Source organism: Rhincodon typus, chromosome 13 (genome assembly GCF_021869965.1).
Source record: "Rhincodon typus isolate 14 chromosome 13, sRhiTyp1.1, whole genome shotgun sequence".
In the NCBI taxonomy this organism is placed as follows: Eukaryota; Metazoa; Chordata; class Chondrichthyes; order Orectolobiformes; family Rhincodontidae; genus Rhincodon; species Rhincodon typus.
The window spans coordinates 61,564,745-61,590,544 of record NC_063344.1 but is presented as its reverse complement, the minus strand read 5'-3'; the positions used below and the strand labels follow the sequence as shown (position 1 = coordinate 61,590,544).

Here is a 25,800-nt window from a genome sequence, read left to right as displayed (position 1 = left end):
CGATACCGCCACCCGCCGCCAGGGAGAGCCCGAGGGACCGCGATACCAACACCCATCGCCAGGGAGACCCCGAGGGCCCGCGATACCAACGCCCACCGCCAGGGAGAGCTCGAAGGCCCGTGATACCGCCACCGGCCACCAGGGGCCGCTTCTGACTCCCGGGACCAAAGCTCCAGGTGGAATTAGGTGAAAACGATGCAGCAATGCAAAGTGTGAGCTTTAATGGGGCTTCACTCCAGAAGTCTAAAACAAACAACCTTTCTAATTTTGTGTGTCAAGACACAGAATTCGAAAAAGAGCAGGAAGCGTGGTCTAACTTTTCAAAAATAAATTTAAAGCGGCATTCATTTGACCTCTTTGCATCACACTCCTCACTTATTTAACAACATGATGTTAGCAGGTTGAGCTCTCAGTCTCTTGTAACCTGAGGATGTTTGGGGATTAAAGTAGGACTGGAAATATTCTTCCAAATTAGCATGAGTTTACAATCAAGCTCCTGATTAATTTTCAGTGCAGTATCGCAGGAGTAGCCAGGCCAAGTTGCAACAAAAAACAGTTTTCTGTAGAAGTCTCATTTATAGAGGCTAGTAACAAGTTGCACAGACAAAACGCACGTTTATATATTCCCCAGCCTGTCACCAGAAGATAGAACTTGAAGGCACCACTCTGAACCAAGCATTGCTGCCCAGAAGACTCTCCCTATTCTTGCTGCCTGCCATTGTGGAAGAATCTACCAGTCAATAATCAGCCTGCTTGGTTATCCTATGAACACATGTTGTTCAACAAGCAAATCCAGAGGGGGAATTGAATATTGCATACCTGATTCAGAGGTAGGGATGACACCGGCTACACTGTATGACTTCCTTCTTCTTTCATGGGGAGGAATGCAAGAGAGGTACATTCTCAGCTCCCAGCCCACAGAAGGGAGGAGTTACTGTCACAGCTCAGAATGAATGACACATCAGCACATTAACTAAAATCCATGAGAAACAGCATGCATCTTCTCGTACTGAGGAGTTCACATTTGAGTATCTATTGTCCAGTTAAATAGAAAGAGCCATAAGTAGACTTTTATAGCAAAATGCTCAACTGAACCCACAATTTAATTGGTCGGCTCACAACATTGTTCATAACTAGCTCAAGGTTCAGAACAGATCCCTGAAAACAAAAATTTTGTGAAGTGTCTAGAGGTTAACTTAGAAAATTAGAATCGCTTGCTTGATATCAATAGTACTCAATACATATTATTTTCTGGTTAGTGAGGTTTACTGCATAAGACAACACATGCTACATGTATAATATGCTTTACTATAAAATTCCATCATTTACACAACCTACAAACATATTATGGTGCAATTCAAATTACTGCAAGTTTTTTAGCCATAGGATGTGGTCATCATTGACTGGACCAGCATCAATTTCCAATTTCGACTTGTCTTTGGGAAGGTGGTGATGATCTACTTTCTTGAACTGCTGCAGCCCATATGGTAGACCCACAATGCTGTTAGGTAAGAAATTCTGGGACTGCAATCCAGTCACACTGAAGGAGGAAAGACTAAAAGAACTGCAGATACTGTAAATCAGGAACAAAAACAGAAGTTGCTGGAAAAGTTCAACAGGTCTGGCAGCATCCGTGAAGAGAAAAATTGGAGTTAACATTTCGGGTCCAGTGACCCGGAACCTTCCGAGGAAGGGTCACCGGACCCAAAACGTTAACCGATTTTCTCTTCATAGATGCCGCCAGACCTGCTGAGCTTTTCCAGTAACTTCTGTTTTTGCACAATGAAGGAGTGGTGATGTATTTCCAAGTCAGGATGATGAGTGACTTGGAATGAAACTTGCAGGTGGTGATGTCTGCTTGGAGAGGACGGTGTTACAAGCTATTGATAATTAGTTTAATTAGAGATGATCACATATATGGCACCAGTCTGCAATGTTATCCAGATTCATCATCAGAGGGGTTGCGAATGGAACTAAACCATTGTGGGATCATTAGCAGCAAACTCAATGCCAATGAGCAGGTCACTGGTGAAGCAGCCTGAAGAAAACTGGACTCTGGATACTGTCTCAAAGGTCTCTTGGAATGTTGACTTGATTGGGGGGGGGGGGGTCAAACTGCCACCAGCATCTCTTGTGTACCAGGCATAGCTGAGATTGCACTAATTATGTGATGACCAGAAACAAGAGAATGAAATTAAATTATTTTGTTTTTAAACAAAATATCCACAACTCCCATCTCAAGAATTAGTTTTGGATATAAAATAGCAGCACACTGGATGGAAAGTCTGGGGTGTATTTTAAATAAATGCTTGCCACTCGACTTATGTTCTCGAAATTTAAATGAAATACCACAAAAACGTACAGTTCTAAAGAAAGACAGTCCTGCTGTAAAGGTTGGTTTAGATCCATTATTTTATTCACATATTAACAGACAAGATAGTTTGCTGCCATTTCAGTAACACAAGCAACATACAAAACACTGACATCATTGTCCTACCTGACACTTACATATAGGAAGTATCAAGCGAGCTCAGCTCAAGGTAGCTATGGCAAACATCATTCAGCTGGAGTTCTGCATTAAAAACATGACTTTAGGATCTTTGGTCACAGACTCATTTTTGTTGCAAACGTACACGCATGAGAATCAGTTCTCTTGGGTTGGCAGCGTGACACAACTTTCATTTTTAAGACCGTCTTATTGTTCATGCTACTTTAGTAAGCCATGCCTCCACATTTCCAATGTCTGCCTCTGCTTTGTCCCCTTTGTTCCCTTGTGCACTGCACTCCACAAACTCAATCTTCATTGGAGCCTGGGAGAAATCAAACTCCTTTCCCTTCTTTCCTAAGGGCAGCACACTCGCAGTGCTAGATCCATCCAGAGACTTTGGTGCACCAGAGCGAATTGTCCTCAGAGTGTTGCTGCAGACAAGAGAAGATAAAATATAGTTCAAATCCAAAGTGGCACATGGAGGCCAAAAACAAACAAACCAAACAGTTCACTTGCAGGGTACTGGCATTTCTGAACAGACATGCTTAAGTGGCATCACGGCCAGACGGTTTATAATCACCAGTAAAGTTCAGACATACTATGTGCATTTAGTTCTAAAAATAATAAGCACCAAGACTTTAATGATGGCAACAGGTGGCTCAGTGGTTTGCACTGCTGCCTCACTGCACCAGGGACCTGGGTTTAATTCCACCCTTAGGCAACTGTACGCGTGGTGTTTGCACGTTCTCCCTGTGTCTGCAATGGTTTCCTCTGGGTGCTCTGGTTTCCTCCCAGTGTCCAATGTTGCGCAACGTGGTTTGGCCATGCTGAATTGCCTATAGTGTCCAGGGATGTGCAGGCTAGGTGGGTTAGCCATGGTTAGCCAGGGTTGCAGGGATAGGATGATGAGGGTGGAATGCTCTTTGCAGGGTCAGTGTGGGCGCGATGGGCCGAAAGGCCTGCTTCCCCACTGTTGGGAGTCTATGATTCTAGGTGAAGATAATGCATGTTGATGTAGGCTATTTCCAAAATTGCACTTTGTGATCTAATGGTGAGGGATTCCATTTTTTCAGCTGTTACCCATACTCTACTTTGAATACCGTACAACGTTAAGATTTTATACATTAAATCACAAAGGCAGAAACTTTTACATTACAGCAAATGAGGGTATAACTTAAAAAACAGAATACATTACAAGTCATTTTGCTAATTCTGTCTAAAAATGTAAACACCCTTGATATTTACAATGCTGAGATTTCTGAAATGCCTTGGCACAGAGTTGAGATTTAACTTGAGCCATTATGTAAAGTAACATCCAGTCAATTAAAAGAGGAAAGCACAGAGATTAAAGGTTAATATGTCTGTATAGAATGTCTGTGCTATTGCAGAGAAGCATAAATTTCAAACAGGAAGGTACCATTACTGAAACACACACACACTCTCTGAAGAATCCCAACCACTTATAAAAGGTTGCAAGGGTGGTGGCTCAGTGGTTAGCACTGTTGCCTCGCAAGCACCAGGGACCCGGGTTCAATTCGACCCTCAGGCAACTGTCTGTGTGGAGTTTGCACCTTCTCCCCATGTCTACGCGGGTTTCCTCTGGGTGCTCTGGTTTCGTTCCACAGTCCAACGATGTGCAGGTTAGGTGGATTGGCCATGCTAGATTGCCTGTAGTGGCCAGGGATGTGGAAGCTCAGTGATTAGCCACAGGAAATGCAGGGTTACAAGGATAGGGTAGGGGGTAGGTCTGGGAGGGATGATTTTCAGAGAGTTGGTGTGGACTCAATGAGCTGAATGGCCTGCTTCCACAGTGTATGCATTCATTGAAAAAAATATTGGAATTCATCTTTTCCAAAAAAAATGTTGTTTTCTACGGAAAAGTCAACACATTCTAATTAAGCTAGCACTGTTAAAATTTGACAGAGGTAACAATTTGTGATGGATTTCTACCCCTCCCTGTTTAACACAAACTACAGAAGTACAAGTTACAAACAGGAGTAGGCCATTCGGCCCCTTGAGCCTACTCTGCCATTCAAAAGATCATGGTTTTACATTCTACCCTACTTGTGCAATCTTTCACCCTTTTGCTGAGCAAGTATCTACCTCTGCCCTAAATATGTTCAAAAACTCTGTTTCCACCACCTTTTCAGGAAGACAGTTCTAAAGATTCATGACATCCAGAGAAAGAAATTCTGTCCCAAATGGGCAAACCCTTTTTGTTTTAAAAACAGTGGCCCCTAGTTCTGGACTCTCCCCACAGGAGGTGGCATCCTTTCAATACCCACCCTGTGAAAACCCCACTGGTTCTTATATGTTACAATCAAGTGCCTTCTTACTGTTTGAAACGTCATGAATACACACTTAAATCGTTCAACTTTCTCTCATCAGGAAACTACCCTTCCCCACTCTAGCCAACAATCCGGTAAACTTTTTCTTTACTACATCGAATGCATTTTTCCTTATATAAAATGACCAACACTTTGCACAATACTCCAGATGTAGCCACACCATGCCCTGTATAACTGAGGCCTAACCTCCCAACTCTTGCATTCAATTCCCTTCTCAATAAACAATATTCCATTGGCTTTCCTAATTACTTGCTTCCAGCATTTAGAGGTTTAAATCAGGAAAGCTGAGTCATACTGAATATTCAACAGATATTTACAAGGAAGAAAGACAATTAGCCTTTAAGATGATCAAGAAATAGCTGCTGCACACGGTAAAATGATGTATGGTTGTTCTCTTTGCAGGTTGAGACAATATTATTAAGATATTTCTTCATTTGAAAACAGAGAAGGTAGAACTTGACTGGAAGCAGATTTGATTTGGGGAAGAACATCTTTTTTCTTCATTGACTACCACGAAATATATCTTCAGTGTTCATCAGTACAATTATGTCAATTACCATTGATGCAAAGGGTTGCATTTTGTACTGACACTGCAGTTCCACAACAGACTTGCTTGAAACAGTGCAGGCTGGCATGATTAGATTTAACACGTTGCTACAGAAATATTAATCAAGAACACATAGCTGCAGATCTGAAGTGTTTGGGGTGATTTCATTAAGACATACAAGATTCTGAAGGGGTTGGGATTGTTTTCACTGGATGGAATATTGAAAACAGAATACAGAATCTCAGGATTAGGGGCCATTTTTTGGTACTAAGATGACAAAGAACTTCAGGGTTGTGACAATTTGGAATTAGCTGCCCCATGGCATTATGGGATGGCATGTCATTGAATATACTTAAGGCTGGAGTAGAGCTGTTGATCAAAGGATATGGAAAACAGTAGGATAAATGCAATTGATCATTGTGATTGTATTGAATGATGGAGCAGGCTCAGTGAGTCATTTGGGTGTACTCCTGATCCTATTTGAAATCAAATGGAAATCCCTTTAACATTCCAGCTGATTTTGTACAGAGCTACTTTAAGACCCACACCTGTAGATTTGCAACCACACAGTCGCCACTTCAAAAGTCGACTGACTTGCAGTTTATACTCCACACAGCTGTAAAGGACTCACAAGGGACATTAACATGTAGCAAAGGCAGATTCTGGACTATTAATTCTCTTATTAATGTCAAATTAGCTTGAATGGTTTTCTGTGTAAAGCTTACACTGCAGCTCTCTCAAGAAACTAAGCGTTATACATTACAAACTTCTGGAAAATTGCATACAGCACTCAAAACATCTCAGTATTTCTCAAATTTCTCCCATAAAGAATCATTATTGTTTGACCAGAAGCTAACCAGGACATATCATGGCTCAAGAAGAATATAGCACATGGTCCTAAGCTAATGCTGCCTTTTCACTGTTAAAACATGTGGAATTTTAAGGTGCAATATCTCCCACAGTTATCATGCTGTCTTCAGTTGACTTTCTCTTGCAAACTAGCCACTGAAGTGCAGGCAGAACGCCAAGTCTGCTACTCAAAGACAGGACTCCTCACAGATCCAATATATAATGTTTCTCTCCCAAACTGAGCAATAGGAAGTTTGTAATGATAAAACTCCTAAACAAAAAAGTCCTCTCTGATATTTTGCATTCCAACAGTCACATGGTGCAATAATCTGACACTTACAGTTCCTTTTCCAATTGCTGCTGAATTAATTTTGCAGACTTGGCCATGGTAACATCTGAAATTAAACAGAAAACAGTATTGACAAGTTTTTGTGGAGCACACCAACAACTTCATTTGCACTTGAGCCAAAAAGACCAAGTACTACATTTCAGAAATGTCTACAAATTGATTAAGCTTCGTCACAAGTCTGAACTGCAGAGCTCCGAAAGCTTGTGTTTACAAATGAACCTGTTGAACCATAACCCAACGTTGTGTGATTTTTGACCAAAGATGTAAATTCTGAGAATAAAGCTTCTGAGAGACAGCTGCCAATTTCTGACTTGCTGTGATATCCAGCAGAGATGAAATTCTCTACTCCCACAGCAAAAGGCAGAATTATGACTCTCACCAACCACAAATTAGGGACAAAATGAAGAGGCCCCCAGATTATACTGATAACTTGGAACAGACAAGTTGCAAACAATCTAGGACATACTCAGCTATCATGCCAGTTTTCTGGGAGAATAATTACCAGATTGTTAGCCTAGACATCGTACAACAACTGCATCACCAGGCTAGACCAAAGCAAAAACAATCTTCGACTTACCTTGCTTGTTACAAGCTATTAGGAGTGGGGGTGCATTCTTCGCAATCACAGCATCAGTTAGTAACGTGTAGAGAAACTCAGCCACATCCTTCACTTCTTTTTGAAACGACACACTGTCCACTACAAAGACAATGGCTCTGTGTGAAAACAAAACTGAAATCGGTCCATGCTCACCAAAAATCCTCAGCATTTTATTTAACAACTCCGCTCCTTATCCTAAAGGCACGAACAAAGTTTGGATATAACTTGTGTTTGGCATGTAATATCTAGATCACACATGGTATAAACAAACTGTAGTAATCCAAACAAAAGCTGTGCTCCCCCCTAACAAATCAAGTCACAGTGAGGCAGGTAAAAGTGATGGCTTGTCATAAATTTGGGCAGGCCCAATCTGATAACCTCTGCCTCAGTGATCCAACAATGATGAAATCACACAGAAAATTAGCCAGCACCAACAACTGATCAGCCCATTCATGACTGCACAGGCTCAGAGGAACAACTTTTTTCTTTAATGTGTTCCAAAAATATTTGTTTGTATAAAACAGATGGACTGCAACCTCTTTTTTACCCCACCAGGTAAGAAGGTTTGCAGCAGAACGTTTGTTCTGTTGCCAACCCTGACAGAAATTTTTGATATAAATGCTGTCCTTTGCTGCTGTGCTGTAAGGAAGGACCTTAAAAGGTTTCTTTTGAGATGCAACTGGGAAGGGAATGGAAGTGCTTTGATCACTCGGTTTGAAGTGGTTACTCACGAACATAAAGGCCAAGCATATACCTTGTCTGACCTTCCAGGCCCTAGATCCTCCATTATTGATTCCCCTACAACAACAGCCTCGTTTTTCACCAAAATTTCAGAAAGGCAAGATAGGGAAACCAGGAATTTTGCTAATGCCAAGTGCCCAGACTTGAGGGATGAGTTATAAGGACAGGCTGGAGCCTTTTCAACAGAAAGTAGGAGATTGAGGGGTGACCATATAGAGGTTTATAAAATCATGAAGGACATAGATAAGGGAAATAGCAATGGTATTTTCCCTAGGGTTGGTGAGTTCAAAACTAGGGTGGTATATTTTTAAGGTGGGAGGAGAAAGATCTAAATGGGACCCAAGGGGCAATATTTCACACAGAGGATGATTCGTATGTGGAACAAACTGCTAGAGGAAGTGGTAGATGCAGGTACACTTATAACATTTAAAAGACATCTGGATAGGTACATGAATAGGAGAGGTTTAGAGCGATATGGGCCAAATGCAGGCAAACAAGAGTAGTTTAGCTTGGGAAACTTGGTCAGCATGGAAGAGTTGGACCGAAGGGCCTGTTTCTGTGCTGTATGACTCTATGTAATACCATAAGACATAGGAGCAGAAACTAGTCTTTCAGCCCATCGGGTCTGCTCTGCCATTCAATGGGATCATGACTGATTTGATAATTCTCTTTCCTGCCTTTTCCCCATAAACTTTGATTCCTCTACAACTCTCTGTAGTAAAGAATTCCACAGATTCATTACCCTCTGAGAGAAGAAAGTTCCCCTTATCTCTGTCCTGACTGGACAACTCTTCACTCAGATTATGCCCAGTGGTCCACAAGGGGAAACAATTTCTTCACATCTCCATTGTCAAGGCCTCTAAGACACTTACAGGCATGATCAAAGCAACCTCACAATTTTCTAAACTGCAATGAGTACAGACCTAACCAACTCAACCTCTCCTGATGAGATAATCCCTCCATACCCAGTAACAACTTTGTGAATTGTCTCTAAACTACCTCCGATGCCAGTATGTCTTTCCTTGGATGAGGGGACCGACACTGTTCATGGTAATCCAAGTGTGGTCTGACTAGCACCTTGTAGAGTTTTACTAAGACCTCCCTATTTTTAGACTTGATTCCCTCTGAAACAAAGACCATCATTCCATTTATCTTCCCCATTACTAAACTTGGATGTGATTTTTAACTTGTGGAATCCCAAATCCCTGTGCTGCAGTCTTTCCCCATTTAAATAATTGCCATATCTGTTTTTATTCTAACGTGTACAACTTCACATTTTTCCACAATATATTGCACCTGCCAAGTTTTTGCCCACTCGCCTAACATGGACAGTAGACTCTGTGTCTCCTCACTACTTGCCTTCCCACCTATTTTGTGTCATCCACAAACATGGCACATTCACTTTCCTCATTTGAGTCATTAATACTTATTGTAAATAAGTGTGGCACCAGCATTGATCCATGTGACACTCCACTAGTCACAGGTTGCCACCCTGAAAATGCTCCCTTTGTCCCAGTTCTCTATCTTTATTTTTACTGCACCGTGGGGAGGTCGAACAGTGAAAAGCTCAGGCTCTGGACACCAACTCTGCTATAAAGAGTACCGGTGGGATCAGAGGCATCTATCCAACAGGGATTAGTCAGCTTGACTCCGTGCAGTATAGACTGAGGGCAGCAGAGAGTTGTACAGCACCAAAACAGCTCCTTTGGTGCAACTTGTCCATGCCAACCATATATCCTAAACTGATCTAGTCCTATTTGCCAGCATTTGGCCCATATCCCTCTAAATCCTTCTTGTTCGTATACCCATCCAGATGCCTTTTAAATGTTGTAATTGTACCAGCCTCGATCACTTCCTCTGGCAGTTCATTCGATACATGCACCACCTTCTGTGTGAAAAAGTTGACCCATAGGTCTCTTTTAAATCTTTCCCCTCTCACTTTAAACCTATGTCCTCTAGTTTTGGACTGCCCTAACCTGAAAAGAAAAAAGACCTTAGCTATTCACCTGATCTCTGCCCCTTGTGATTTTATAAACCTCTATAAGGTCACCCCTCAGCCTCCAACGCTCCAGGGAAAATAGCCCCAGCCTGTCCAGCCTCTCCCTATAGCTCAAACCCACCACCCCTGGCAACATCCTTAGAAATATTTTCTGAACCCTTTCAACTTTAACATCTTTCTATAGCAGGGAGAAAAGAATTGAATGCAGTATTCCATAAGCGACCTAACCAATGTCCTGTACAGCCACAACACTTATACTCAATGCACTGACCAATAGAGGTAAGCCTAGCAAATGCCTTCATCATTATCCTGCCTACCTGCAACTGCACTTTTAAGGAACTATGAATCTGCACCCCTAGTGCTTTTTGTTTAGCAACACTCCCCAGGACTTCACCATTAAGGTGTATAAGTCCCGCCTTGATTTGCCTTTCCAAAACGTAGCACCTCACATTTATTTAAATTAAACTCCATTTGCCACTCCTTGGCCCATTTGCCCATCTAATCAAGGTCCTGCGGTACTCTAGAGTAACCTTCGCTGTCCAGTACACCTTCACTTTTAGTGTCATCTGGAGACTGACAAACCATGCCTCCTAAATTCACATACAAATCATTTATATAAATGACAAAAAGCAGTGGACCCGGCATCAATCCTTGCGGCACACCGCTGGTCACAGGCCTCCAGTCTGAAAAGCAGCCCTCCATCACCACCCTCTGTCTCCTACCTTCGAGCCAGTTCTGTATCCAAATGGCTAGCTCTCCCTGTATTCTGTGTGATCTAACCTTGCTAAACAGTCTACTGTGTGGCACTTTGAATATGCGACTTTCTAATCTATCGGTGAAGTTAATTCCTACTGATTGTGTCCTGCCATCCAGCCAGATATTCGAACCAAGCCAATAATTCTCCTTCGATTCTACAAGCTTTAGCTCTCGCTGAACAGACTCCCACTAACAATGCCTCCATGTAAATGACATGGATAGACGTTCGGCTGTCTACCCTGTTAGCCCCCTTTACAAACAATTCAATCAGAGCATGACCCACCTATTCCTGCCTACCTACGTCCATGCTGGCTGTTTCACTGTAGCTGAAATATTAAGGTTTTCAATCATGCATCCTTTTATTATACAGCTATAAATTATATATTATGGAAATTATACATGCCACAAGCCAAAGGGCAGCTTCCGTGTAAAGATTGTAAAAATAATTCCTTCATAGTTGTCATACTGTACCTTTTCACTTTTTCACATTCCCCTGTTTGCTGCCTACTGTTACCTGTGCCTCCATAATCAAAATAACTATGCCTTGGTGTCACGTCCCAGATCCTGTCCTCTTGTAAGATGCTCCTCAAAACTCACAACTTTAACTGAACGTTAATACTCATCTAAGGCCTTCATTATCTCAGCATCCATTTTTGCTTAATTGCAGCTCAATGTCATGGAATCAAAGAATCCCTCCAGTGCAGATACAGCCCATTCAGTCCGCATTCATGCTCCAGAGATCATCTCACCTGCACCCTTCCCCCATCCCTGTAATACTGCATTTCCCATGGCTAATCCACCTAGCCTACACATCCCCGGACTCTGTGGTGCAATTTCCCATGGCCAATCCACCTAACCTGCACGTCTTTGGACAGTGGGAGGAAACTGGAGCACCCAGAGGGAACCCACACAGAGACAGGGAAAATGTGCAAACTCCACACAGACAGCCACCTGAGGGTAGAATTGAACCCAGGTCGCTGGCACTGTGAGGCAGCAGTGTGAACAACTGAGCCACTGTGCCTCCCTTGAGATTAAAATTAATTAAAATTAAAATTCCAAACTGAGTATCTTGCAGAAATGCAAGTTTTTTTTGTTGTATGCAGTCATGAAAACCGTTACTTCAGATCTGAGCATTATGCATAATCTTTCACCATGAAGTTCAGATATCTTAAAGCATAAAATGAACTTTGTGGATTCACTAAGAAGTTTCTGAGTGAAAAAAATGAAATCAGTGAGATTTGCTATTAAAAAATTATTTGAGTGTGCCTCCTAAAAAAATTGTTACCTTGCAGCTCACCACTGCTTAAAGTTAATTCACAACTTCCCAAATGGCAAAGAGATTTCTCCTAAATCTACAGCTATACAATATATAGCATGGCTTGGTTCTGTAGATCACCTGGCATCAGCCTTGTGCTTCTCCAAATACTGAAGACGCAGACTCTCGTGACCAGGGAGGTCATATAAAACCACAGCAGGACCCTGTCAGAAGAAATACAAGATCAGCAATTTTTTTTTGGCAACCTTGATTTTTTGAGCAATGCAAGTCCTTTGGCATTTGCTTGGTTAGTCCTTGCAACAAACAAGCAGCTGGATATTTCTCCATTTTTAATATTTGGACTGGTATCATTCGAAGAGCTTGCACTGCGAAAGGAATAAAGAGTCTGAAAAGTAAAATGACTTTGAGGGAGCTGGAACCCAAGAAAGGCTTGAAATTTTGCGCTGAAAATTTATAATCAACCATATATATTCTATTAGATTATGGGGGTATCCCATTTTAAGCCCATTGTTCATTTAAAGACACATTAAACAGGAATTCATTAGCCAAACAGGCCACATATGAATTTTCTTCCTCAGTAGAGTCAGCCTATTTGATATTATCATGTATGGTGTGAGGTGTAAACCTACTTCTGACAGAGAGGTGAAAGCAACATCAGCTGACTCAAACAAATATTTATCCAACTCAACAACAACGGTGGGAATCAGAAGTGTGCACACCCATAGATAACTCAATCACCTGTCCAGGTAGCATTGTTGGAACAACGGCAGGGAGCACCGCTTGTGCGTAAATCCCTGCCTGATCCAAACACATCGCTCTCCTCATTTCTATTTGAGACACCCAGTAGTGACAAAAATAGCTGTTGCTTTTGCCCATGTTGGGGCAGTGACTGTACCTCTAACAGACTCATTTCCTGCACACAGCTTTGGTTGCTTCTGACAAACAGGAAAAGGCATTCTATAAATGCAGATCTTTCTTTTGACAACACCTCCAAAAGAATTTGAAATAAAATCAAGTACAAGAATTGTCTCCATTTGCTGCCAAAATACACCCCAGAACGAGACAAGTGCTTGAAGTTTCAGAGAAGGTAATGTAATGAATTTTTGAAGATATTGGAATACTAGGGTGCCATGGTGGGCATGCACATTCCAGAGAGCTCTGGCAGCCCCACAGGGAGGAGGAAAAGAACAGCAAGGCCACTCTGGTGGAGAGTAGAGTCAGTATAGCTTCAGGAAGGGTAAATCAGGCCTGGCAAATCAACTGGACTTCTTTGAGGATAGATAAAGGGGAAGCTGTGGGGGTAATCTATTTAGATTTTCAGAAGGCAGTCAATAAGGTGCCACACATTCGGAGTTAACATGGATAATAGATAAAGGAGAAACGGTATAGGTAATTGATTTAGATTTTCAGAAGACATTTGATAACGCAACACACATTCGGAGTTAATACAGAGGACAGATAAAGTGGAAGCAGTGGGGGTAATCCATTTAAATTTTCAGAAGGTGTTCGATAAGGTAACACACATTCGGAGTTAATACAAAGGATAGATAGTAGGTAGGAGTGGAGGTTATCTATTTAGATTTTCATAATGCATTTGATAAGATAAGTCACATTCAGAGTTAACAAGGAAGACAGATGAAGGGGAAGCAGTAGAGGTAATCTATTTAGATTTTTAGAAGGTGTTTGATAAGGTACCACACGTCAGGCTACTTAATAATAAGACTGCCGAAAAGACTTACAAGGATATTAATGGGCTGGGGTGTTTGAGTTATAAGAGAGGTTGGATAGGCTGGGACTTTTATCACTGGAGCGTAGGAGGTTAAGGGTTGACCTTGTAGAGGTTTATAAAATCGTGAGGGGTACAGATAAGGTGAATAGCAAAGGGTATTCCCTAGGGTACGGAAGTCCAAAACTAGACAGCATAGGTTTAAGGTGAGAGGGGAAAGATTTAAAACCAGATCCGAAGGACAAACTTTTCACACAGAGGGTGGTTCGAATGTCGAATGAACTGCCAGAGGAAGTGGTAGATGCAGGTACAGTTACAACATTTAAAAGTCTTTTGAACAGGGGTTAATGAATAGAAAAGCAGTGAGGGATTTGGGCCAAACACAGACAAATGAGATTAGTTTAGTTTGGGAAAGTTGGTCAACATGGACAGGCTGAACTGAAGTGTGTGTTTCTGTGCTGTATGACTGTATTTTTTTTCCTCCAATCTCTAATTGCATAAAGTCTGAAGAGAGATGTAATGGTTAAGCTGAGCACATCAGGTGAACGCAGTCAAGAGGCATCAATTATGAAGGTATTCATCTTATTGAAAAGGTAGCACTGCTTATAAAGTTCAACTATTATGATCATTCTTTCCTGGACATTATTCAAGACCATAGATGTGGAGAGATGAGAGAAGGGGATGACTTTGTTTCCATTCCTTCCTGCTGTAAAAACCAAGTGTTGTTTCAACAAGCCAGTTCTACCATTGGTTTGCTTATTTCAACAAATGCAAAAACGTAGGCTTATTAGTGCACACTTACCTTGTCACTTCTGACCTTGTACAGTGCAGAGTTACTGGTTATGGATGTGTGTGTAATTTTAAACTTCCCAGACAATAACTGAAATGAGAAAGAAGAGTTGTCAGAAGAACTGTGATGTTGTGCATTCCTAATTCTTTTCTCTATTGAAAAAGAAACATTCGATTGATTTGTTTACTGTAACGTGCGCCGAAATATAGTGAAAAGCTTTGTTTACGAGTGGTACAGGCAGATCATAGTCAGCAAAGGATGTACAGATCAAAAAAGATTTAGAGGCATACAGGTTACATTGCACAGGGCGTGCGCTAGGTGTGATTGACGTTAGCAAAATCAGCGTTATCAGTCTGATAACGGCCGGGAAAGAGGAGTTCCCGAACCTGCTGGTGCGTGTGTTCAGGCTTCTGTATCTGCTGCCTGATAGAAGGGGTTGTAAGAGATCATTACCGGGGTTTGATGGGTCTTTGATGATGTTGGCCACTTTTCCACAGCAGTAAGCCATGTAAATGGAGTCCGTGGATGGACGGTTGGCTTCCGTGATGGTCTGGGCTGTGCACACCACCTTCTGTAGTTTCTTATGGTCCTGGGCAGAGCAGTTGCCGTACCAGGCTGTTATGCACCTGGACAGTATGCTTTCAATGGTGCATCTGTAGAACCTGGTGAGAGTGCTTATGGTCATGCCAAATTTCCTGAGCCGCCTGAGGAAGAGGAAGCGTTCTTGTGCCTTCTTGACTGTCGCATCTACGTGGGAACTTCAGGATGGGTTGTTGGTTATTGTCACTCCGAGGAACTTGATGCTATTCTCCCTCTGAATCTCAGCTGTAGACGAGGTCATGTTCCCCTCCTTCCTTTCATCAGTTCTTTACCTTTGCTGACGTTGAGTGACAGATTGTTTTCATTGCACCGCATCACCAAGCCCTCTATCTCCCTTCTGTAGTTTGACACATTGTATTCTGTATCTCAATTCCAGAAGTTCTACAGCCTTCCAAAACCGACATTCCCACAGGAAACTGCTGTTCAGCCTGAACAGCCATTAACCCTAGTGAAATCATCCACAGCTCATTGGTTTATTTTATAACCTACAAGAGGAGCATGGCTCCATCTTTTTTATGATTACCTAATTTACCATAGTAGGCCCACAGGAAATCTGATGGAAACAATGTATGTCGTATCCTGGTTAAACCCCAGTGTGGAGACTCCTCTTCTTACTTACCAAACAGTCCTTACTTAGTGCTGCAGTCAACATTACTGTGTGCTTTATCTTCAGCCAAATCTCTCCAAGGAGACTTGTACAGGACAAGAAGAGTTCTCACTGCCCCAGCTTAAAAGTTACCAGCCTCCTTCCAATTCACTTACTATTAGTCCTCACCCACCCTCATATTCACAATATTCACTCTCCTACTAACAGTACACCACATCCCAACGCCCCATACCAAGGCTACAATGTTGGGCTGTCATCTTTCAGTTAAGCTGAAAAACTAAGGCCGCATGTGCCTGCTCAGATGCTTGTAAAAGATTTCATGGCACAATTTCAAAGAACAGCAGGGAAGTTATCTTTCGTGAACTGGTTAATATTTGTCCTTCAACCAACATTCGCCAATTACAGATTATCTGATGCTGACACATTGCTGTTTATGGGATTTTGCTGAACACAAATTAGTTGCCACTTTTCCTATATGACAACAGTGTTTAAACTTCATAATCTACTTAAATAGAAGCAAAAATACGCAGATACTGGAAAACTGAAATAAAAACAGAAAATGCTAGAGAAATGGTGATAAAGTATCTGTATTGAGAGGAACATAGTTAATGTTTTGAGTCCATCTGACTCGACTTCAGAGCTGAACGGTGCTCTTAAAAGACTGTTTTATAAAGTACTTAATAGGTTGTAGAGTACATTAAGATGTCTGGTAGTTATGAAGAAGTACCATATAAATGCAAGTAGTTTTTTTTTACGTAAATAAAGCCCTGTAGAATGAGACAGTATATTCTTCCTTACAGTATCCTTTTAGAGACCTGGCTGTGATTTCAGCTCAGTGCACAGAGACTTTATGAATTTAGCAAATCCGTATAAAGCTCCCAATTCATTCCATTGACTTGTCTAAGATCATTGGGAACAGACAAAAATACAGCACCTGATTCCCCACCATCTCTGTGCTGCAGACAAAGCTGATGGAATAAGTTGAAAACACTGCCTTTAACAGAAGTGACATCTCTTACATCCACTACTACAAAGCATCTCACCATTGTGCAGAACAGTTCACAGCAAGACACACAAGGCAATATGTAACCACATGGCTATCTATAGAACAATATTATTGGTACAGGCAGAGAAATAGATCCTTCAGCTCAGCTACAGGGTATCTATAGGGAAAGGGAAATCAGAGCTGTAGCAAGTTCATATGTGGATCTTCATTCATGACTCCTGAAGGGGAACATTTTGAGGAACCATGAAGAACTACTAAATCAAAAGGAAGCAATACACAGAACTCTAGGCACACAGTTTACCAGATCAGCATCCACAGGCAACAGCAATTAGGAACTCTTAATTAGGAATACAGTGTCATGCAGTGAAAAACTTCAAACAGTCAAGGTGCTGGATTCCCCAGGAATAATGTTTCACTCTGAAAGAGACTTACCCTACAGCAAAGTAGAGTCTTCCCAGAATCACACAAACCCGCTAGAAGCACCGCACTACGACGGCTTTTTCTGCTCCTCAATAGGACCAAAAAGACTGGAGAACAAAACAGAAAACACCTATCAAGTTAATGGAACAAGAGTGTGGACCATTAAGCCTGAGCTGCTTTTGTCATTTAAAGAAATTATGGCTAATCTAAGATCTAGTTCCATAGATCCCTCTTTGTCACACACCTCTTAATAACTTTATTAACAAAAGTTCCAGATTTAAAACCAACTACCCCAGCATCAATTATGATAGTGAAGATGTTTGGTATGCTCACCTTTATTGGTCAGTGCTTTGAGTATAGGAGTTGGGAGGTCATGTTACAACTGTACAGGACATTGGTGAGGCCACTTTTGGAATACTGCATTCAGTTCTGGTCTCCCTGCTATAGGATGGATGTTGTGAACCTTGAAAGGGTTTAGAAAAAAATTACAAGGATGCTGCCAGGGTTGAAGGGTTTGAGCTATAGGGAGAGGCTGAACAGACTGGAAATGTTTTCCCTGGAGCTGAAGTTTATAAAATCAAGAGGGACAGGAATAGGGTGAATAGCCAAGGTCTATTCCCCACAGTAGGGGAGTCCAAAACTAGAGGGCACAGGTTTAAGGTGAGAGGGGAAAGATTAAAACGGGACCTAAAGGGCAACTTTTTCATGCAGAGGGTAGTGCCGGTATAGAATGAGCTGTGACAGGAAGTGGTGGAGGCAGGTACAACATTATAAAGCATCTGGATGGGCATATGAAAAGGAAAGGTTTAGAGGGATATGGGGCAAATGGGACTAGATTAATTTAGGAGGATTTGGACCAAAGGGTCTGTTTCCATGCTGCACAGCTCTGACTCTATTTGTTAGTGTTCCAGATTTTTGCCCTTTGCTTGTAGAAGTATATCCTGAACAAACACCAGATACCATGATTAGGCGTTTGATTAGGCCTTTTGATTATTTTCTGTACTTATCCATGATGCATTGATATTCTTTGTACCCTCCTGTATCTTTGAACCTCAACTACTGCCAGCTTTTTGCTATTTAGAAATTAATCAGTTCTATCTTGCTCTTGAGCACAGTTTGCTCTTGTTTTCAGCGGCAGCAGCGCGAGCCAGAGTGCCGACGGGAAGATAAGGCGGTTTTTGTTTCTCCCTGAATAAAAAACTTACCTCGTGCAGCAAGCAGCCCTCTTGTTTTCAGTGGCAGGTGTGTGGAGGGAACGCGAGCCAGGAAGAAACAGATAAATTCGGGCATTAGCTAAACCCGAAACACTATACGTGTAGTGTCTCCCACCCATCCTCCTCCTCTAACCAAAAAATACTGTGTGGAGGTTCGGTAAAGTACGGCCTTTTTTTTAATTCTTCTGCTGGAAATCTCGAGTGGAGGGAATGGAAGCTAGGGCAGTTGCATGCTCCTCTTGCAGGATGTGGGAGGTAAGGGTCACTGCTGGTGTCACCTCCGACTTCACCTGCGAGAAGCGCACCCAACTCCAGTTCCTCAAAAACCACGTTAGGGAACTGGAGCTGGAGCTGGATGAACTCCGGATCATTCGGGAGGCTGAGGGGGTGATAGAGAGGAGTTATAAGGAGGTGATCACACCCAAGGTACAGGAAAAAGGTAGCTGGGTGACTGTCAGGAAGGGGAAAGGGAATAGGCAGACAGTGCAGGGATCCCCTGTGGCCGTTCCCCTCAATAATAAGTATACCGTTTTGGATACTGTTGGGGGTGGGGGGACCCACCAGGGGAAGGCCATAGAGGACAGGTCTCTGGCACTGAGCCTGACCCTGTGGCACAGAAGGGAAGGGTGGAGAATAGGAGAGCAATTGTAGTGGGGGATTCAATAGTAAGAGGTACAGACAGGCGGTTCTGTGGACGTGAACGAGATGAAAGGATGGTATGTTGCCTCCCGGGTGCCAGGGTCCGTGATATCTCAGATCGTGTCTTTAAGATCCTTAAGGGGGAGGGTGAGCAACCAGCAGTCATGGTACACATCGGTACCAATGACATAGGGAGAAAAAGGACTGAGAATGTGAAAAACGAGTACAGGGAGTTAGGTTGGAAGCTGAAGTCCAGGACAAACAGGGTAGTTATCTCTGGATTACTACCAGTGCCACGTGATAACAAAGTAAGAAATAGGGAGTGCAGCTAAACACGTGGCTACAGGGCTGGTGTAGGAGGGAGGGCTTCCATTATGTGGATAATTGGAGCACATTCTGGGGAAGGTGGGGCCTGTACAGTAAGGACAGGTTGCACCTGAACCGGAAGGAGGTTTGCTAGAGCTGTACGGGATGGTTTAAACTAGTTTGGCAGGGGGTGGGGAACCAGATTTATAATTCAGAGGATGAGATATTCGGCCTTCCAACAGACACAACAGGGAGTGAGGTGGTTTATAAAGAAATGCAGTCAATGGAGCGTAATTGTGGACACAGGGATGGTTTGAGGTGTGTATACTTCAATGCTAGAAGTATCAGAAATAAAGCGGATGAACTTAGAGCATGAGTTGGTACTTGGAACTACGTTGTTGTGGCCATTACAGAAACTTGGGTAACTCAGGGACAGGAATGGATGTTGGAAGTTCCAGGATTTAGATGCTTTAAAAGAAACAGGGAGGGTGGAAAAAGAGGTGGGGGAATGGCATTGCTAGTCAGGACGAGTATAGCAGCTACTGAAAGGCAGTTCGAGAATGATATGTCCACAGAATCAGTTTGGGTTGAGGTCAGGAACAAGAAAGGAGCAGTCACTATGTTGGGGGTTTTTTACAGACCCCCTAATAGTTGCAGAGAAGTAGAGGAGCGGATTGGGAGGCAGATACTGGAAAGGTGCAGAAGTCACAGGGTTGTAGTCACGGGTGACTTCAACTTTTCAAATATTGATTGGAAACATTTTAGTTGTAATAGTTTAGATGGAGCAGATTTTGTCCAGTGCGTTCAGGAAGGATTCCTGACACAGTATGTAGATAGACCAACACGAGGAGAGGCCACTTTGGATTTGGTGCTTGGCAATGAACCGGGCCAAGTGTTAGACCTGTTGGTAGGAGAGCATTTTGGCGGTAGTGATCATAACTCTGTTTCTTTCATGATAGTCATGGATAAGGATAGGTACATACAGCAGGGTAAAGTTTATAATTGGGGGAAGGGTAATTACAATTCAGTTAGGCAAGAACTGGGTAACATAAATTGGGAACAGATGCTGTCAAGGAAGAGCACCACAGAAACGTGGAGATTGTTTAAGGAATGCATACTGCATGTGCTCAATATGTTTGACCCTAGCAGGCAGAGAAGATGCGGTCGAGTAAGGGAGCCATGGCTCTTGAGAGTGGTCGAATGACTGGTTAAGAGGAAGAAGGAGGCTTATGTAAGGTTTAGGAAAAGAGGAATGGAAAAGGCTCTAGAGGGATACAAGTTATCCAGGAAGGAGCTGAAGAAAGGGCTTAGGAGACCTATAAGGGGGCATGTGAAAACCTTGGCGGGTAGGATCAAGTAAAACTCCAAGACTTTTTACACGTATGTGCAGAACAAGAGAATGACCGGAGAAAGGGTAGGGCCGATCAAGGATTGTAAAGGGAATTTGTGCACAGAGCCTAAAGAGATAGGAGAGGTCTTCAGTATTCACAACTGAGAGGGACCTAGTTGTAGAGGAGGACATTGTGAAACAGGCAGGGAGGCTAGAGGAGGTTGATGTTAGTAAAGAAGATGTGCTAGGAATTCTGAGGAAGTTGAAGATAGTTAAGACCCCGGGCCTGATGGGATTTATCCAAGGATTCTATGGGAAGCATGGGATGAGATAGCAGGGCCTTTGGCGATGATCTTTTCGTCCTCACTGTCCACGCGTACAGTGCCGGAAGATTGGAAAGAGGCAAACGTCATTCCCTTGTTCAAAAAAGGGAACAGGGAAAACCCCGGAAATTACAGACCAGTTAGTCTTACGTCAGTGGTGGACAAATTATTGGAAAGGGCTCTGAGAGACAGGATTTATGATCACTTGGAAAGGCACAGTTTGATTCGTGATAGTCAGCATGGATTTGTGAGGGGTAGATCATGCCTCACAAACCTTACTGAATTCTTTGAAGAGGTGACCAAACACGTAGATGAAGGTGGAGCAGTGGATGTGGTATACATGGATTTAAGTAAGGCGTTTGATAAGGTTCCCCATGGTAGGCTCATGCAGAAGGTAAGGAGGCATGGGATAGGGGGAAGTGTGGCAGATTGGATTCAGAATTGGCTGACCCTTAGAAGACAAAGGGTGGTAGTGGACGGAAAATATTCAACATGGTGCTCAGTTACAAGTGGTGTACCACAAAGATCTGTTCTGGGTCCTCTTCTATTTGTGATTTTTGTAAACGATTTGGATGAAGGAGTGGAAGGGTGGATTAGCAAGTTCGTGGACGATACGAAGGTGGGTCATGTTGTGGACAGTGGAGAGGGCTGTTCTAGGTTACAAAGGGACATTGATAGAACGCAGAGCTGGGCTGAGAAGTGGCAGACGGAGTTTAACCCGAAAAAGTGTGAGGTGATTCATTTTGGAAGGACAAACTTGAAAGCAGAATACAGGGTTAACGGAAGGATTCTTGGCAGTGTGGAGGAGCAGAGGGATCTTGGAGTTCATGTTCACAGTTCCCTGAAAGCTGCCACCCAGGTGGATAGAGTTGTTAAGAAGGCGTATGGGGTGGTGGCTTTCATTAATAGAGGGATTGAGTTCAAGAGCTGTGAAGTTATGCTCCAGCTATACAAAAGCCTGGTTCGGCCACATCTGGAGTATTGTGTCCAGGTCTGATCACCTCATTATAGGAAAGATGTGGAAGCGTTGGAAAAGGTGCAGAGGAGATTTACCAGGATGTTGCCTGGAATGGAGGGATGGTCTTACGAGGAAAGGTTGAGAGAGCTAGGGCTTTTCTCTTTAGAACGACGAAGGATGAGAGGTGACTTGATAGAGGTGTACAAAATGATCAGAGGTATCGATAGAGTAGACAGCCAGAGACTTTTTCCTAGGGTGGAGGTAGCTTTTACGAGGGGACATAATTTTAAAGTGAAAGGAGGTAGATATCGGGGAGACGTCAGAGGTGGGTTCTTTACTCAGAGAGTGGTAGGGGCATGGAATGCATTGCCGGAGAGGGTAGTGGAGTTGGCCTCATTAGGGGCATTTAAGCGGCTATTAGATAGGCCAATGGATGATAGTATAAGGTAGTGATGGAGGTTAGATAGACCTTAGGTTTCGGGTAAAAGTTCAGCACAACATCGTGGGCCGAAGGGCCTGTACTGTTCTATGTTCTATCCTTTTGAGTCCAGCATGGATGGCCAATATTCAACTCCATTTGTCAATTTATTTAATGTAGTAACATCTCTGTAATATAACGACTCCATCTACACTGTCTACAATTTCACCAACCCTGGTGTCACTGCCACATTTCAATATCTAGAGTTCTATTCCATCAGTGAAGTACAGTGAATATTTGAGGCCTAGGCACATAGAGACTATGCCACCAATCCACAATTTTTGGCCTCAAACTAAATCCTGCTCTTTTGATTCCAGCTGCTAAACTTTGAGAGCTCTTGCAACTTGAGTGGATCATGTGCTGGGCCAGGACATTTGTTCTTTGACTTCTGCTTTCTAATCCAGTTTGAAAAAAATGAGGGAGCAACAGATTGAACAAGTGCATCTACTTCAGCAAGTGCAGGATTCCTGCATAGCAGCCTTTCACTCAACACAGAGAGCTCTGCTTTGTAAAAGTGCAATAAACATATGGTTAAGCGGTTCCTTTGTGTGTGTGTGTGCACGCACCTCATTTGAAGGATGAATGCTGGACTGGACACTTCAAAACTGTTTTTCCTCAAATATTTTGGATGAGGCGTCACTCTTGCCTGAGTCAGAAAAAAGTAGTCATTCCAAAACCTCAAGCAGACAACCAAAGTTGCCATTTCAATGCAGGATTGAAGGGCTGCTGCACTGTCCCCAAGTCGAGACTTCTGTCTGCTCACTCGGGGGAATTAAAAATACCCTACATGGTAGCTTTTCTGGCCAACATTTATCTCTTCACCTGATACCTGCAAAATAAAGACTATCTAGCATTGGTTTCCTTGTTGCTTGATGTATACGAATTGGCAGCTGTGTATCCCACACCATGAGAAAATAAACTCTTCAGGGTAATCCCCGATATCTGTACACGGTTGCAGGTTAATGGAAAGTATTTCTTTGTGTCAGGGGTCTGAAAGGGAAAGGACGGGCCTGGATGACCCTCTGCACCGACAGGGTGCTCCTTGCTCACACCGCTCCCGGCGCCTGGGGGGTCAGGGCCAGACCCCGGCCTCAAGCCCCACGGCAGATCACTCAAGGCCTGGCTCTCCCGGCCCCGGATAATGGCCTGCCTCTTCCGGCTCCTCCTTACCGAAGGTGAGCAGCACCGCGGCCAGCGCCACGACCACCCCGAGCACATTCGGATCACGGAGCTCCAGCTTCCGGCGGATCGACTCCAGGTAAAGCTGCAGCGTGGCGGCCGCCATGTTAGAGCATCCAAAACACCATGGGAGGTGTACCCAGCCCCGCGCTGCACCATGGGAGGTGTACCCAGCCCCGCTCTGCACTATGAAAGATGTAGCCAACTCCGCACTGCACCATGGGAGGTGTACCCAGCTCCGCGCAGCACCATGGGTGGAGAACCCTGCCCCGCACTGCATCATGGGAGGTGTACCCGGCCCCCGCGCTGCACTATGGGAGGTTTAGCCTGCTCCGCACCGCACCATGGGAGATGTAGTCCGAGTGTTTTATTCCAAAAATATTCAGACTCTGGGACAAAGCCATCCTCTTTTAAAAATAAATCAACTTTCCAGTGACCGATGCAAAGAATCATAAAATAGTTCATACTTTTTAAGATTCTTGATGTAACAACTTAACTGAAATCGACATTGATTTAACATTACTAGGTTGGCAGCAAGCTTAATAAACTACAGAAAATATATGTTTTGTCTGTTGCGGACATGGATGTGAATGTAGAAAGTATAATTAGCAAGTTTGCAAATGACACAAGAATTGATGTTCGTGTTGATAATGAGGAGGATGGTCTTAGGCTACAACCTGATGTTGATCAGCTGGTAAATTGGGCAGAGTAATGCAGATAAAATTTAATCCTGATAAATGTGAGGTGATGTATTTTGTGTTGTCTAATAAGGGAGGAACATACACAATGAATGGCAGGTCCCTGGGGAGTACTGAAGAATAAAAGAACATTGGTGTACAAGTCCATAGATCCCTGAATCTGTCAGCACAGGTAGATAGGGTGGTGAAGAATACATATGAGATGCTTGCTTTCATTTGCCAGGGCGTAGAATATAAGAGCAAGGGAGTTTTGTTACAACTTTATAAAATATTTGGTATGCCAAGATAGAATACTGCGTGCAGTTCTGGTCGCCACACTATTGGAAAGACATGGTTGCAGTGGAGAGGGTGCAGAGGAGATTCACCAGGGTGTTGCTTGGGATGAAAAGTCTCAGTTATGAGAAGAGAATAGATAGGCTGGGTTTATATTTTTTTTCTGGAGCAGAGGAGGCTGAGTGGGAATCTAATTGAGATATATTATGTGAGGTCCAGATAGGGTAAATTTTGAGAATCTTTTCCCCATTGCAGACATATTGAAGACCACAGGGCACAAGTTAAAAGTGCAAAGTAAATAGTTAAGAGGAGATCTGAGGAATTTTGTTTTCACCCAGAGCATGGTGCATATGGAACATGTTGCATGAGAGGCAGGTACTCTTGCAACATTTACGAAGCATCTGGACAAGCAGATAAAATGCCACTTAGAATCTCTACAGTGTGGAAACAGGCCATTCAGCTCATCAAGTCCACACTGACTCTCCGACCTAAATCCCACCCAGACTCACCCCACTACCCTATGCCTGCAGTTCCCATTGGATAACCCACCTAACCAACATATCCCTGGACACCATGGGCAATGTAGCATGGCCAATCCACCCAACCTGCACATCTTTAGACTGTCAGAGGAAACCCATGCAGACATGGGGAGAATGTGCACACTCTGGACAGACAGCCACCTGAGGCTGGAATTGAACCTGGGTTCCTAGTCAACAAGGTGCAGGGCTGGATGAACACAGCAGGCCAAGCAGCATCATAGGAGCAGAGAGACTGACGTTTCGGGCCGAGACCCTTCATCAGAAAAGGGGGAGGGGAAGGGGGTTCTGAAATAAATAGGGAGAGAGTGGGAGGCGGATAGAAGAGGGATAGAGGAGAGGATAGGTGGAGAGGAAACAAACAGGTCGAAGAGGCGGGGATGGAGCCAGTAAAGGTGAGTGTAGGTAGGGAGTTAGGAAGGGGATAGGTCAGTGCAGGGAGGACGGACAGGTCAAGGGGGCAGGGTGAGGTTGGTCGGTAGGAGATGGAGGTGCAGCTTGAGGTGGGAGGAGGGGATAGGTGGGAGGAAGAACAGGTTAGGGAGGCAGGGACGAGCTGGACTGGTTTTGGGATGCGGTAGGGGGAGGGGAGATTTTGAAACTTGTGAAATCTACATTGGTACCATTGGGCTGCAGGGTTCCCAAGCGGAATATGAGTTGCTGTTCCTGCAACCTTCGGGTGGCATCGTTGTGGCACTGCAGGAGGCCCAGGATGGACATGTCGTCTGAGGAATGGGAGGGGGAGTTGAAATGGTTCACGACTGGG

General features: G+C 43.4%; 1 protein-coding gene across 1 annotated transcript; it reads right to left on the bottom strand.

The window, feature by feature from the left end:
* Positions 1-2,394: 2,394 nt before the first annotated feature.
* Positions 2,395-23,759, bottom strand: srprb (SRP receptor subunit beta). The gene is made up of 7 exons (XM_020517429.2): positions 23,519-23,759; positions 17,113-17,207; positions 14,480-14,557; positions 12,072-12,154; positions 7,159-7,295; positions 6,573-6,627; positions 2,395-2,919 (listed from the first exon to the last, which is right to left on the bottom strand). Exons 1-7 carry the CDS (start codon positions 23,631-23,633, stop codon positions 2,703-2,705), a joined length of 780 nt encoding a protein of 259 aa, XP_020373018.1. The 5' UTR covers positions 23,634-23,759; the 3' UTR covers positions 2,395-2,702.
* Between the last annotated feature and the right edge of the window lie 2,041 nt (positions 23,760-25,800).

Excerpts from the sequence above, each read along its gene's own strand:
- srprb (XM_020517429.2), bottom strand. The coding sequence starts at position 23,633 with ATGGCGGCCGCCACGCTGCAGCTTTACCTGGAGTCGATCCGCCGGAAG. Across the intron at positions 17,208-23,518 it reads CGCGGTGCTGCTCACCTTCG|TCTTTTTGGTCCTATTGAGG; the intron begins GTAAGGAGGAGC and ends TTTGTTCTCCAG. Across the intron at positions 14,558-17,112 it reads AGACTCTACTTTGCTGTAGG|TTATTGTCTGGGAAGTTTAA; the intron begins GTAAGTCTCTTT and ends TTCTCATTTCAG.